The 12,962-nt window shown below is 41.7% G+C and overlaps 1 protein-coding gene and 1 non-coding gene across 2 annotated transcripts; one reads left to right on the top strand and one right to left on the bottom strand.

The window, feature by feature from the left end:
- The first annotated feature begins 1,919 nt into the window (after positions 1-1,919).
- LOC129768455 (hairy/enhancer-of-split related with YRPW motif protein) lies at positions 1,920-9,915 on the top strand. The gene is made up of 3 exons (XM_055770126.1): positions 1,920-2,391; positions 6,571-6,785; positions 8,321-9,915. The coding sequence occupies exons 1-3, from the start codon at positions 2,204-2,206 to the stop codon at positions 9,079-9,081; spliced, it is 1,164 nt and encodes a 387-aa protein (XP_055626101.1). The 5' UTR covers positions 1,920-2,203; the 3' UTR covers positions 9,082-9,915.
- Positions 9,124-9,195, bottom strand: Trnae-uuc (transfer RNA glutamic acid (anticodon UUC)). The gene has a single exon. It is a non-coding gene; the product is annotated as a tRNA-Glu (tRNA).
- Positions 9,916-12,962: the final 3,047 nt, after the last annotated feature.

Raw genomic sequence — 12,962 nt, 5'->3', positions numbered from 1 at the left:
ATAAAAAAAAAATGCATTTTTGCTGTTCGGAATATGAGTCAGTGACAAAAATGGTGTTCGGAATTTGAGACAAAGTGATTAAACATATTTTTAGTTTTTCACCATGAATATGTATTTGTAAATCCAAATCAAAAATCCAAAGCCAAATTCATTTTGCGAAGGAGTACCATTTTGAGTAATGAGACACTGTTTAATGGCCATCAAAGCTTAAGTGTTCGGAATATGAGACAAAACGGTAGTTATCAACTATGTTATGAATAAAAGACAAAACCAAAGGAAATGCAATTAAAATTTGTTTGATGTAAGGTTTGGTATTAAAATCAACGTTTCACTAGCACTTTCCCATACGCTGATCAACGATTTCTTGTCGAGACATTTGTTCTCGTTTCGAGCTAGAAAACGCTCGAACACAATGTTACGTAATGCCAAACTTTGCTCGAAACTCTATTTCTGCCTCATTCGTTTCACTCGTTTCGAGCTCGCTTCGAGATCCATAATGGCAAAAGTGGTCGAAACGAACAAAAATCATTCGTTTCGAAATGCGGAAAAGGGGTGACCCTGGTTTTGTCTCCACCGGGACACTCATCACCTCAGATCGCCCCAGCAACAAAGTCCATGTACAAGCTGAGAAAGTCCATGAAAAATTCAAGAGAATGAAATACCAGGAATTGAATGAATATGATAAAAGTAGCGAAAATCTGTTGCACAACATTTAAAAAATTAAGTGAAGAGAAGGCGCGGTTATTCTGATTTAAAGATGAACAACTGTCCGAGCTCATTTCTTACAAGGAGCAGATTTGGAAATCATAGTTATCTTTAACTATAGCACCTACGCGTCTATAAGGTAATTTTTGTCACACACAAAAACTTCGAACAATTTTAGAACAAACGATTCCCAGATTTAAATGAAGATACTAGAAGAACAAAGTGGGGCCCCTGAAGCGATAAGTCTGAGTGAATATAATATCAAAAGAAGGTAAGCCTCATGCTGTTTCCACGTACAATTTCGTTTGCAAAAGTTCCCAATCCCGGGTCAAGGACGCAGATCGCTTAAGTTACACTTGTCTGCACTCGGTAACTCGGTCAAACCATACACACGTGTGCACGTCACATCGTGGTGCTCCGAAAGTGAAACCAATGGCCCAACGACGGCTCCACACGTGACTAAAACGCGCAAACCGCCATCAGTATCCAACAAGTGCCGCCGTGCAGCCGCCGCAAAGGCCACACACACACGGGCGGGAGATCATCGACACATCTTGCATTGTTTTGAAACGCATTAAAACGCTCAACCGATGCCAGAGTCTTGAATGGCACACGCGTTTTTTTTTTGTACTTTGTAAACCGCGAACCTTCCAGCCAGCCACCCATCGCCAACGATCGGGCGACTCCATCCCATCCAGCAAGGCAGCGAGGATTTGCCGGTTCCCGTTGTGTTGCTGGGTGTGAGTGTGAGAAAGAGGGAAGAGCGACCATTACGTCTTTCTCATTCAGTCGCGAGCCGGCCACGCTTTCATGGCCGTGTCGCACGTGTGCATGTGCACTCCAAAACTCGCTCTCTTCAGGCTGGAATGAAGCAGTGTTCATCCCGTGTGCACACGGGTGGGGGTAAAAGGATGAATGAAGCAGCGAGCAAGTGGTTTCTCCCACTACCCCGGTTTTCCTGCGCGCGAGTGTTCATCTCACCGACCTGTTGTTACATTGCTTCCTTTCGAAGCGAGGGTTCGTTCGTTCGGTGCGATCGCCCGCTGCGAGCGCGCTCGAGAGCCATAAACACAGGGAGGTTCATCCTCTCGCTTTCATGCGGCGGCCGCCGCTCGCACTCTCACTCTTTGGCCTGCTGCTCTGCTCTGCCCGCTTACCCTTTGCAGTATAGAGTTTGATAAAAATCGTAAACATTGCGCCCGGGAGTGGGGATGGCACATGTACTGCATGCGTTTGGCATACGTCATTAAATCAGTCGGACGTCGTTTGTACACATGACAAGTCACGTGTAGGCCTTACGGTCGCAAAAACCGGAAAACACACAACACACGCGGGGGCGACAGCGGGCGGCGAAGGACTTGTGAAAACTTTTGAAACACACTTTTCGCGCGCTTAAGTGCCAACAAGTAACTGTTTTCGGGACTTTGGCGATTTTTTGGGTGCCCGTAGAACAACAAGTGTGAAAGTGAAAGTTAGCTGATAGTTTACGTAGTGAATCATGGACCCACACCACCATCATAATACACCGCTGCACTGGGGTTACTCGACCGCCGGGATACCGGTGGCTAGTTCCACGCCAAGTCATCACAATACCTGGACACCACCTTCGTCCAAGGGTACCAAACGGACCCTGTCGGAATCGCTATCCGACGACGATATTTACTCCGAGGAATCATCCAAAGAACAGTGAGTATGAGTTCGCCAAGTTCTCCGTGAAGTGCTTAAAGTGTGTGATCTGGGTGTCGAACAGAATAATCGAAAGTTAGATTTTGGGATCTTTTAGTTAAAATACTTTGGTTGGATGAGACCTATCAGAACGTCATTTTTTCGAACAAGGTCACACTTGACGTTCTGATACGTCATTGAATTGGATGCGACATTTAACATCGTAATGTCATTCAAGAGTATGTGATATGAAATAATATACAATTATGGCATATTTTCATCAATATTACTGCTTTTAACTTCTACAAAATCATTTCCGGAGTATGAAGTTCAAATAGAATGTGAATAAAACGTAAATGTTAATTCATACTATTAACACAAGTGGTCAAGTTTTTGAATACTCCTTGCGGACTAAAATTCAGAACAAAGTCTCAATTTCCTTCTCATAAATGTTTTGCTATCAATTTTTCATTTCATTTGAACAATATAACTTGAAATAACTAGAAAGTCACGATTATTTCACTATCGAAATATAGTCAACTACTGAGCTTGGATAAAAGGACGGAAATGGAAACCGATAGATGGAAAATCCATTTTTAAAGGACTCATGGTTCCAATTGGATATTGTTACAATTGGTAAATCACTAGTTCAGAACACTTTCTATGCTTTATTGTCTTATTACATCTTGGTAATGCAACCGTGAATGAAGTCGAAGTAGTCAAATCAAATCACAAGCACATTCTGCAAATTCACTCAAAGAAGGACAACTTTTGTGGTTCTCAATGTATTTACCTCCCAGTGTAATAACCTTTTAGGTCTCAACACATTATTCAGTGATTTTCTAACTTTTATTTGCTTTGCCGTGATGTTTTTGAGTTTCACGTTATCGTTTTTAATGATTTTAAACATCCATATACTTTTGTTTTATATGGCTCATGTATCACGTAGGATATTTTTCATATTTAGTTTTGAAGTATTTACGATGCCAACAATTTGACTGTTTGTAGGACCGCAAGAATTATCAATGTCAATAAAACAAACTGTTGGCTGATGATCACAGACTTATTTGCCCAAAATTCAAGCATTGAATCTGGCCTATATGTGGTTCCATCGAGAAGACACTACTTGCCACACAGAAGGCGAAACAATCGAGACCTATCGAGAGATGGGTTTGAGGCAATTATTCTGTCGTTTTGAATCTGTAAAGTTACCACGTAAAATTCGTGAAATTTGACACCTTGTGAGATTACGTAAAGTTTCTCGTCCATTCGGATAAACCAGCAAAAAATTGAAGTCTTGGAAGATAATAAATCTTGATTCATTTAGAATCCGGATCACGGAACCAATTGTATCTCGGGATTGGTTAAAGGTACAAAAAATGTTTTTATATCAAAATGCAGATAATTTATTGTTCTTTTCAGAAAACAAAATTGAAAAAAATCCCGTTACAGTTTAGATTAACTTTCGTACCCTCCTTCGGATACCTTCCGTCATAATTTAGACTCTCAGATGGTCAATCTCAGCGGCCATTTCATTCCACGATCTCTGCATGTCTGCAACATCCCGAATCATTTTGGCACCCTTCTTCAGTAATCGACCCCATTGTCACGGTACCACTGAAGCACCTCTCGACAGTTTGCCAAATCTGGTCAAAATTTCACCGGGCCTTCGCGAGCCTCAGCAAACGGAAGGAGACCAACTTCCCTAAACATTTCCGGAACCATTGTGTTGTTTGTGACGAGAATTTTGGTTTTCAGTCCACAGCTGCAAACCCCTCTGCCGAATAAAGAACTTCCTGGAAAATTTATCAGCGGAAACGAACTTAAATTTGCTGGGGACATCTCTTCTGGCAAGAGCCGTATAAAATTTCAAGACTGGGAGCTGTCCAAAATCCATCTTCACGTACGTTTCGTCATCCATCAGCGTGCATCCTTCGTACTTCGTCAAAATCTCGTTGTACAACTTTCTAGCGAGTTTTTTTACCACCAGATTTTCTTCAGCGTCCTGTTTGGTTATTTGCAGCCACTTAAATTACGATAACCTTCTCGCATACGGATCCTCCGGATGGTACTTTGGTTGGAGTTGTGTTTTTCGGCGTGATCGTAGTCCGAGATTCCCGTGTTTGCATTAATTGTTCTCAATACCTTTAACTTCAGCTTCCGATTGTAAAGACGCATCCTTTGATCCATCCGAGCAACAGTTGAACTTCACGGAAACGTTTCAGCACATTATAGACGGTCTATTTAGCCGCTTTCAGCGATTTCGCGATTTTAGTACCTGACCACGCCGGATTTTAGATTTAATTTCTTCATCCTGCACAACTTTTTCAAAACAAAAAGCATCAACACGAAACTTTTACCGTCGAAAAATACATGTTTTCCAAACAATTCATAAAATTGGACTTTTCGTATGGACAATATCAAGCGTAGTTGCGATCAGCATTTGCATGAACATATTTTTAGGGTGTAAATAGCAGACACCGTTTTATCGTATCGGTTCAAATGAAAATTTCATACAGTTTTAGCAATTTTTGTATGTTTCATTTTGACTAAAGTGTAGGAAATGATGAAACCAAATCGCTTTGTTTTGATATTACCTCTCCATTAATTATGTAGCCTAGCTATAAGATTTGTCACTATTTGCAGTTCAACTATTTTATTCATCCGTTTGTAGACCATCAAACTTCTTCCACCTTGTTTAACGGTCTTTCTGTAATATCGTGGATTGAGCCTAGTACCAAGTGGTCATCCAACGCGCTCGTGCCGTTGGAATCAAACCGATTGAATTTGGATTGGTCGCTGAATAACATCGTTTTCCATTTTGAATCATTCCAGCTCAAATGATTCTCCGTATAGAGGAGTCTTACCTTTCTTTGTATGTTGTTAAAAAATTATTTTTCGCTGGTCTGATTTGGAGCTTTCATCCAAGCTTAATTTTCGCTTGATTTCGGATCCTGATGCAGATCAATCGTTTTGGGAAGTAACGTATGATTAAACGATCCATTCTCGGCATTATTTTCCATGTACGATCTGAACGGTAAGCCGTTTCAACTGATCATCTTGCCCCATAAAATTTCAACAAACGAAAAACTACCGACTGGCGTATGTTAAATGCTTCACTAACTTCTTTTTGCGAACGCCTCTTCTCAATCGACTCAATTATTTTTTTGCTTTAAATCATTACTGTAAACATTACGCTATTTTGTTATGTTTGCCTGCTTCACTGTCTACTTAGGGGTTTAACCAGCCGGGTGCCATGATTGATGCTAGGATCGTTAGCAAAATCTCAAGCAGAACTGTCAGTGAGATACCCAATTCATATGAAAACAAAGGGAAAATGTCAGTGGGATATCCGATATGTCAGTTCAATGGGGATTCTCTAAAGACTTCACCCACCTGGGTTTAACAATATACAAAAACCTAGTTTTCAATTCAAACAAACATTACGAAGCAGTATTTGCCGATTTGATAACAACTACACACCGCTCTGTTTACCAACTTGACAATTGCTCTACTTTTGTTGGGTGCTTTTCATAATTAAAGATTTACAGTGCAGTGCTGCCAAGGTAATTGAAACCAAATATTTCTACATATTGATATGAGATAACTTGTTGTTAGCATTTGGATGATATCAATAACACCAGCACGACAAACAAAAATTCAGTGTTTAGCGATACTATTCACAGTTGCTTAGCTTTTATCCGACACTCTAAGTCGTATATACCCCCAAATAGAATTGTTACCGTTTTCGGTGAAATGAAAATCGTAATAACGAAAAAAGAACAGTTTCTGAATCTGAATTTCACAGTCTGATAAAACAAATGAATAGAATGAATTGTTATACTACTTCGAACAGTAAAAAATCGAAGTAATCGGAAGAGTCCAAAAGGGATCGGTAATCTACCTCTAAAACACCGCGCTTATGAATAACTTATTGTCATCATTCACGGATTATTGCGTCAAATGGTTGGCTAAGCTAATCATTAAACACAAATGAGATCCGTAAGAAACGGTACACAGCTGTGACTGTGGGGACACAAACGTTCTTATCTCGTGAGAACCAAGTAGCGAAGCATAGGGGCGCTCGGGCAACGAACCGGGGAAATAGGGAAATAAGTCATATATTATGTTACAAGTCTCCCGTGCATCGCATTTGACTAATTTACGTTCTTGTTTTTCTCCACTTTTCTCACGCAACAGCACCTCACCTGGCGAGTCGGACAGCTGTCAACTGTTGAGTCGGAAGCGACGCCGTGGGGTGATCGAGAAGAAACGCCGCGACCGGATCAACTCGTCCCTCTCGGAGCTCAAGCGGCTGGTGCCCAGTGCGTACGAGAAGCAGGGCTCCGCCAAGTTGGAGAAAGCGGAGATTTTGCAGCTCACCGTGGATCATCTGAAGCAACTGCACGCTAGAGGTATGCACACCACTACTTACTACCACTTACTACCATTTTCCCACTCGGTTGACTTCTTCGCATCCGTCGCGTTGTAATTCGAGTCGGCCTTAGCCTTTGCTCCTTCAAGATCATCTCTCCGAGCTGAGGAAGCTGTACCCGCGCGCAGCCGATTTCCCAACCTAAAGAAAACACCATCTGTTGCTTGACCATCGAGCTACACGAAGGAGCGGTGTCAATTGAGGGCAGAGCGTTTGCTTCCTTGAAACGGAACTCTACTTGCATAATTAGACCCAGACCCATATTTCAGTGTCAGAAGGCGTCTGTCGCGAGAGGGTCCTTCATTCCCACACATCGAAACGCAAGATGTTTATCAAGTATGAGGGACGCATAAAAAAAAGAAGGAAACCTAATACATCCGGAATCCCTTTTCCCACGATTATCCCGCATTGGGAGAACCCATGTCAACGGAACGGTCTGTTTGCCACTAGTTTACTGTTTATTTCCTTCTTTCTTATTTTGGGAATAATTCAGCAATCCGCTAAGCGGTGACACTTGACAACTGTTTCTTGGCCGCTAAGATGTGACAGTAACGGTGCTAGCAGTGAAAGCATAAACAATTACATCAAGCGCCCACAGAAGCCTAATTATTCAGCAGTCAATTTCTCGTGAGAAGAGTCGATTTCGGACAAACCACAGAAAGTAAATGAGATGAGCCAAACAAAAAACAACACAAAAGGGTTTTTCAGCCAGTCATCATCATCATTACCGGCGGCCACTCCCGCCTATTCTTAATGTTTATCCTTTTGACTGCGCTGGTTCCCATTTATGTTTGCACTAATCTTCCTCCTGCTCTCCCACGGGAAAGTCCTTCCCCGTTCCGGTTCGCGTACACTCTCGAACACTGTTACCACCATCGCTGGGAACCTAACCTCCTCTAGTTGACTCAATATTTTAATGCTTGCATAGCCACCCCCTCTCCGCCGCCACCGCCACAGCAGACGGTAACTTTTCGCCGCCCGTAAATACCTTACATATTGTTTTTAATATGTAAAATCATCATCAAAACATTATCGCGCGGTGCGAGAGTGAATCGACTTCCACCCTTCTTCCCAGGAACCATTTTTTCGCCTACTGTGGGAAATGGCTAGAACGGGATAGAGCACTGGCCACCAATTGCCACCGGTGGGAAAGGGAATGAACGGTGCTCACACGCAGGCGGTGGTAGAATAATATAAAAATTGGAATAGGGGGAATATATATGCATGAGATATTTTTTCTGCCTCTGTGCCCTGCCGATTCGGACGAGTGGTGTGTAAATATGTGTTGTATAGTTTTGGGGTTTCGATTCCGACTCGTGGGAACGTGGAAAAGTTAGAATTGACACGAGAGTGCAAGAGCGCCCGGCTGGGCCCGGTCGAAATTGATATTTATGGGTAGATTGGGACCTGTTAAGTAGGGCTATTATGTTATAACTTTTATTGAAGTGCTTATAGGTTGATAGGTGCTGCGGCTTTACCACCGTCATTCAAATTTGTCCTTCTCTTTGTTTTCAGGATTAGACGATGCAAGTTATGACCCACAGCGCTTTGCACTGGACTATCACATCATCGGTTTCCGGGAATGTGTCGCCGAAGTGGCCCGCTATCTAGTTTCGATCGAAGGAATGGACGTCCAAGATCCGCTCCGTCTCCGCCTGATGTCTCATCTGCAGTGTTTCCTCACCCAGCGTGAACTCTCCTCGAAGGCGAATGCAAGCCCTGCCTGGTCCCACAACAGTTCATACCAATCGGCATATCCGCCCTCGACCAGTTACTACCATCAGAACTATGCGCCACAGAGTACATCTTCGTCTGCGCCATACATTCCACAGGTGGCCACTATCCCGCCACACGACCAAACGAATCTGTCCCACGTGTCGGCTCTGCAAGCAGCCCATCAGGTGCCGCACACGCTCCACTCATCAGCGTATGCAACAAGTGCCGGCAGCGGCACACATGATCTCTACACAAGCCAGCAACACGATGCCAACGCTCACCAGAGCCAACACCCACAACAATCGCAGCAGCAACAGCAGCAACAACAACAACAACAACAACAACAACAATCCCAATCGGCCGATCAAAACGGACCGACCTACACGGATATCTCCAACCTGCATCCAAACCGGGGCATTTCCGCTAGCATCGGTTACGGAAATCCCCAATACCCGGTCAGCAGCACAACCCATGGTTACAGCTCGACCTCCAACAGCTATGCAAACAACAACAACTCATCGAAGCCCTACCGGCCGTGGGGTGCTGAAATGGCATGCTAAAACACAACCAAAAAATCATGACAGTGGGAAAAACAAAAGATTTTCCCATACCGGGAATCGAACCCGGGCCTTCTGGGTGAAAGCCAGATATCCTAGCCACTAGACCATATGGGAGTGGATACTGGATGCTGGACCAGTCTCAGATCACATTCTGTCTATATCAAACCAAAGTGATAAAACCAACAAGTAGATTTCGTAGCAACCAAAAGAAGAAACGTAACTTATTGTCCCCGATTCAATCGGAGGGCCGTAAACACGAAATGATAGACCCTTTTATATATAGTAGATTAAGCGTGACACACACAGAATCGAGAGAGCCATTTGCCAAAGGCCATATCGTTTCTTTATTTCGCCCGAGAGCTTTAATCCATTCATCGAAACGAATACATACCATACAAGTTTGTGTGTACATAGGTAAAAAGAAAAAGATTTCAACCATTCTCCACCGAGGATGGATACACACTGGTAAGGATATTTATTTTTAGCAATTTAGGATAGGGAGCTGAAGAGGGTGTGGGTGTTAGCAGAGCGACGTATATTTTTGATACCAAAACGATTTATGAACGGTTTCCTTGCCCCGATAGGTGAGGAAGCCAAAACATTTAGCTTTAAGGCCGAAACTAATCGAGTCAATTAGATTTTTAAGGGGTTAGCTCTGGGTACGGGGTACCGGGCTGTTTTAGATAGCGAGCAGTGGATTCTATTTTAAGGCAAAACGAAACGTTGTGATTCCAATGAGAAGCTTTTCGAAGAGTTTTTTCTTCTATTTTCCTCCCAGTGGAAGATGTATATAACATTTTGAGGATTTTACTGAAAGTGAACCAAAAGAATAAATTTTATAGAGTATAGAACAGTGCATTCATTCAATATCACATTCTACTTTAGATTTGGATTACCATGGAATTATCCCTATGCTTATACATGATGTAAGAAATGAGAAAAAAATGGGCTATTGGTTTTCGAAATGCATGTTTGAACTAACTCAATCCATGTGTCTGGTACGAAAACTCTCTTAGAATTGATACCAACACAGTTAGTATTACATTTTTGGCTTATACCGATATTGAGTTAAGTTCCTCAGTATATTAATGTTGATCTAAAAGTCGTTTGTACCTTGTTCAAGATTCGAAGAAAAGTTCCAAACCCGCCCACACTGAGGTACGCAGAAGCATGCTTAAAAGGATATTTAATGCGTGCAAGACGAATGTGGGATAAAGCACACCAAAGATGATTCTAATCCTTCTCACAAAACAAATCGTGAACCGATGTCCGAACATAAACTTCATATCTAATCAAGAAAACTAGCTCCATCCAATAAAAAAGGAAGCTGATTGATCCAATAACTTATTCATGGAATCTATATTTTCGATTTGAAGTCCAAATCTCACACGTTGGCATTTGAAGCAATCATGTTCAACTTGTTCCCAAATTATATCAAGATTTGTTATCAAGAAACTACCATTATTATTTAATGGGCATAAATAACTAAAATTACAACACATCAAAGGATAAAGCAGCCAGAGAAGATGGTAAGCTCTACTGTAGTCCTAACTGTAAACAAATCATTATTGAAGGTATTTTTAATTATGTTCACTCATTATTATAATGTAAAAATATTGTCAGATACAATTTTTATTGAAATTTCCTGTATCAATACCAAAATATTTGATACTCTCTGACATAGAATATTTATTCTATACGGAAAAGGTGATTTTCATTCATAATCTTTATTTTGAAAATGTGTTTACATCTCCCGAAAGTCCACTACCATAATGCACATCATACAAAGAGGCTGTTTATCACAGCTTTGCAGTCGAGAATTCAAAACCGACAACAATTCCGCCTCTTCAGCGCGGCGAATGACGTAAGGTGGCTCGAGTCACAATGTTCCTGAAGACGAATGGCGTTACTACAGCTTGCCATTAGATGTGATTTGAAGTCGTGTCTTCAAATGTTCTAGAGCATCACATAGGAACTTGAAAGCTAAGACCTTAAAAGTGAGTTGGCTTCTAAAATAAAGCATGAAATCTTGTTATCTTACGCCAATCGCAGCGCAGAATAGCGGGCTATGTTAAGCACGATGCTGTTGAGTGTATTGGTTCTGGTGTTGCACAAGAAATGAAATGCACACATCATCGTTTTTTTGCGCTATTCAGTACTGTCAGAAGACTTCACTGACAAAGACAGGGATGCCAGGTACTTTTTCGAGAGAATTCACACGAAAAGGAAAGAAATCTTCACACGTCTTTTTATATTTTAACACGTTAGCACTTTGCCGGCCATGAGTGCCGTACTGCACTCATAAATTATTCCGCTGGGGCCATGAGGGCAGCACTGCAAACGCGAAATCTTCAAAAGTTTCAAACATGTGCGCTACAGCACAGGTTTTACGGTAAAACTAATATGTTTATTTTCGTTTTCTACAGGCCTCAATACATAGTAGGACACTTCGATCTCATAGTTTGGCATCACTGCTTGTATTATTCTACCAATTTCAATTTATCACTGCCCGGAATGCTCCGAAAAGTTTTTATGTCTGGATTGTTTTAATAGAAGACATTTTAAGGGTTTGAAATAATGTTATAAAAAAAATAATTTCGAACAAATAAATTGTTTCATAATGATTTTTCAGACAGTCTCAGCTCAATAGAGGCAATCCGCTCAATGAAAGTTGATAAACGCTCATCTTATTTCCTAACAAGAATAAGACATCTATTGAGTGTTTTGGTCGAAAAATTATTCAAGATTACCTTAGCATTATTTACCTTTTACCTTATTACCTTAGCTCGATTCCGGGGAATGAGAAAGCGGACTCGCTAGCTAAGGTGGGCGCTTCAGAAGGCACACTTTTTGAAAGGCAAATTGCCTATAATGAATTTTTTCACATTCCTCGTCAGGACACACTCGTTAGTTGGCAGCGCATGTGGGGTGAAGATGAGTTCGGTCGTTGGTTACACACGATTATCCCTAAGGTCTCGACGAGTGCATGGTTCAAGGGATTGAATGTAGGTCGTGATTTCATTCGCGTGATATCTCGGCTTATGTCCAATCACTACAACCTAAACGCGCATCTCGCATTGGGCTCGCAGCAAACAATCTTTGTGATTTAGTTGTGTCCCCGTTTCATAACCCTCCTATCCAAACGATAAACTTTTACTTAGTCGCGGCAATACATACACACACTCTTTACAGATGCACGGGCCGAAGGTTGTGCAGTCCACTGATCATTCAACAAGAGCCAAAGGTTGTACCGCTCATGACAACTCTACACGAGCTGATGATTGCGCCGGCTAGTGACCATTCTATCCTGGATTCCTCGAGTCGAGAAAGACGCACCACGCTAGATATGGGGTACAGACTAGGGGGGCGTTGCTGATTAATGGTCAGCTGCATCCTAATAGGAAGTATCCCGTGTCGGGCACACGTACAGAGCATCGAAGACTGCAACATACCAATTATGAGAACACTTGTAATACTAACCTCGAGCCAACCGCGAGTAATCGGTTACATATTACTAACATAGTTGTAAGACAAAAATTGTCAAAATATTGGACTCCTGGCCCCGTCAGGCTAACGCCACATGTGCCTTAATAAAAAATATATTTTGGGAAAAAAAAATAATGATTTTTATCGATATTTTACTCGTTTACTTTGAGTTGGGTAACACGGGTAGTTTTTACCCTAACATGGCAGATGGGTATGAAATTACCAAATGACGATATGATAGTGTTATTTGTAAAGCAATTTTGACAAAATCGAAAGGGGTCATTTGATCACGCCGTGGTAGATTTAGTGTTAAGGTATGGTACGGATGATTTCTCAACTCGGCAAAATTCCTGATGTTGCCACGTTGTAGTTATTTTATCACAAATATGATTTAA

Source organism: Toxorhynchites rutilus, chromosome 2, assembly GCF_029784135.1.
Source record: "Toxorhynchites rutilus septentrionalis strain SRP chromosome 2, ASM2978413v1, whole genome shotgun sequence".
Taxonomy (NCBI): Eukaryota; Metazoa; Arthropoda; class Insecta; order Diptera; family Culicidae; genus Toxorhynchites; species Toxorhynchites rutilus.
Note: the sequence above shows the minus strand (reverse complement) of the source record. Positions and strands in the feature narration are given on the sequence as shown.

Bases quoted from the DNA above. Each gene is read 5' to 3' on its own strand.
- LOC129768455 (XM_055770126.1), top strand. From the start codon at position 2,204: ATGGACCCACACCACCATCATAATACACCGCTGCACTGGGGTTACTCG. The intron at 2,392-6,570 runs GTGAGTATGAGT...CTCACGCAACAG, and splicing joins GAGGAATCATCCAAAGAACA to CACCTCACCTGGCGAGTCGG. The intron at 6,786-8,320 runs GTATGCACACCA...CTTTGTTTTCAG, and splicing joins GAAGCAACTGCACGCTAGAG to GATTAGACGATGCAAGTTAT.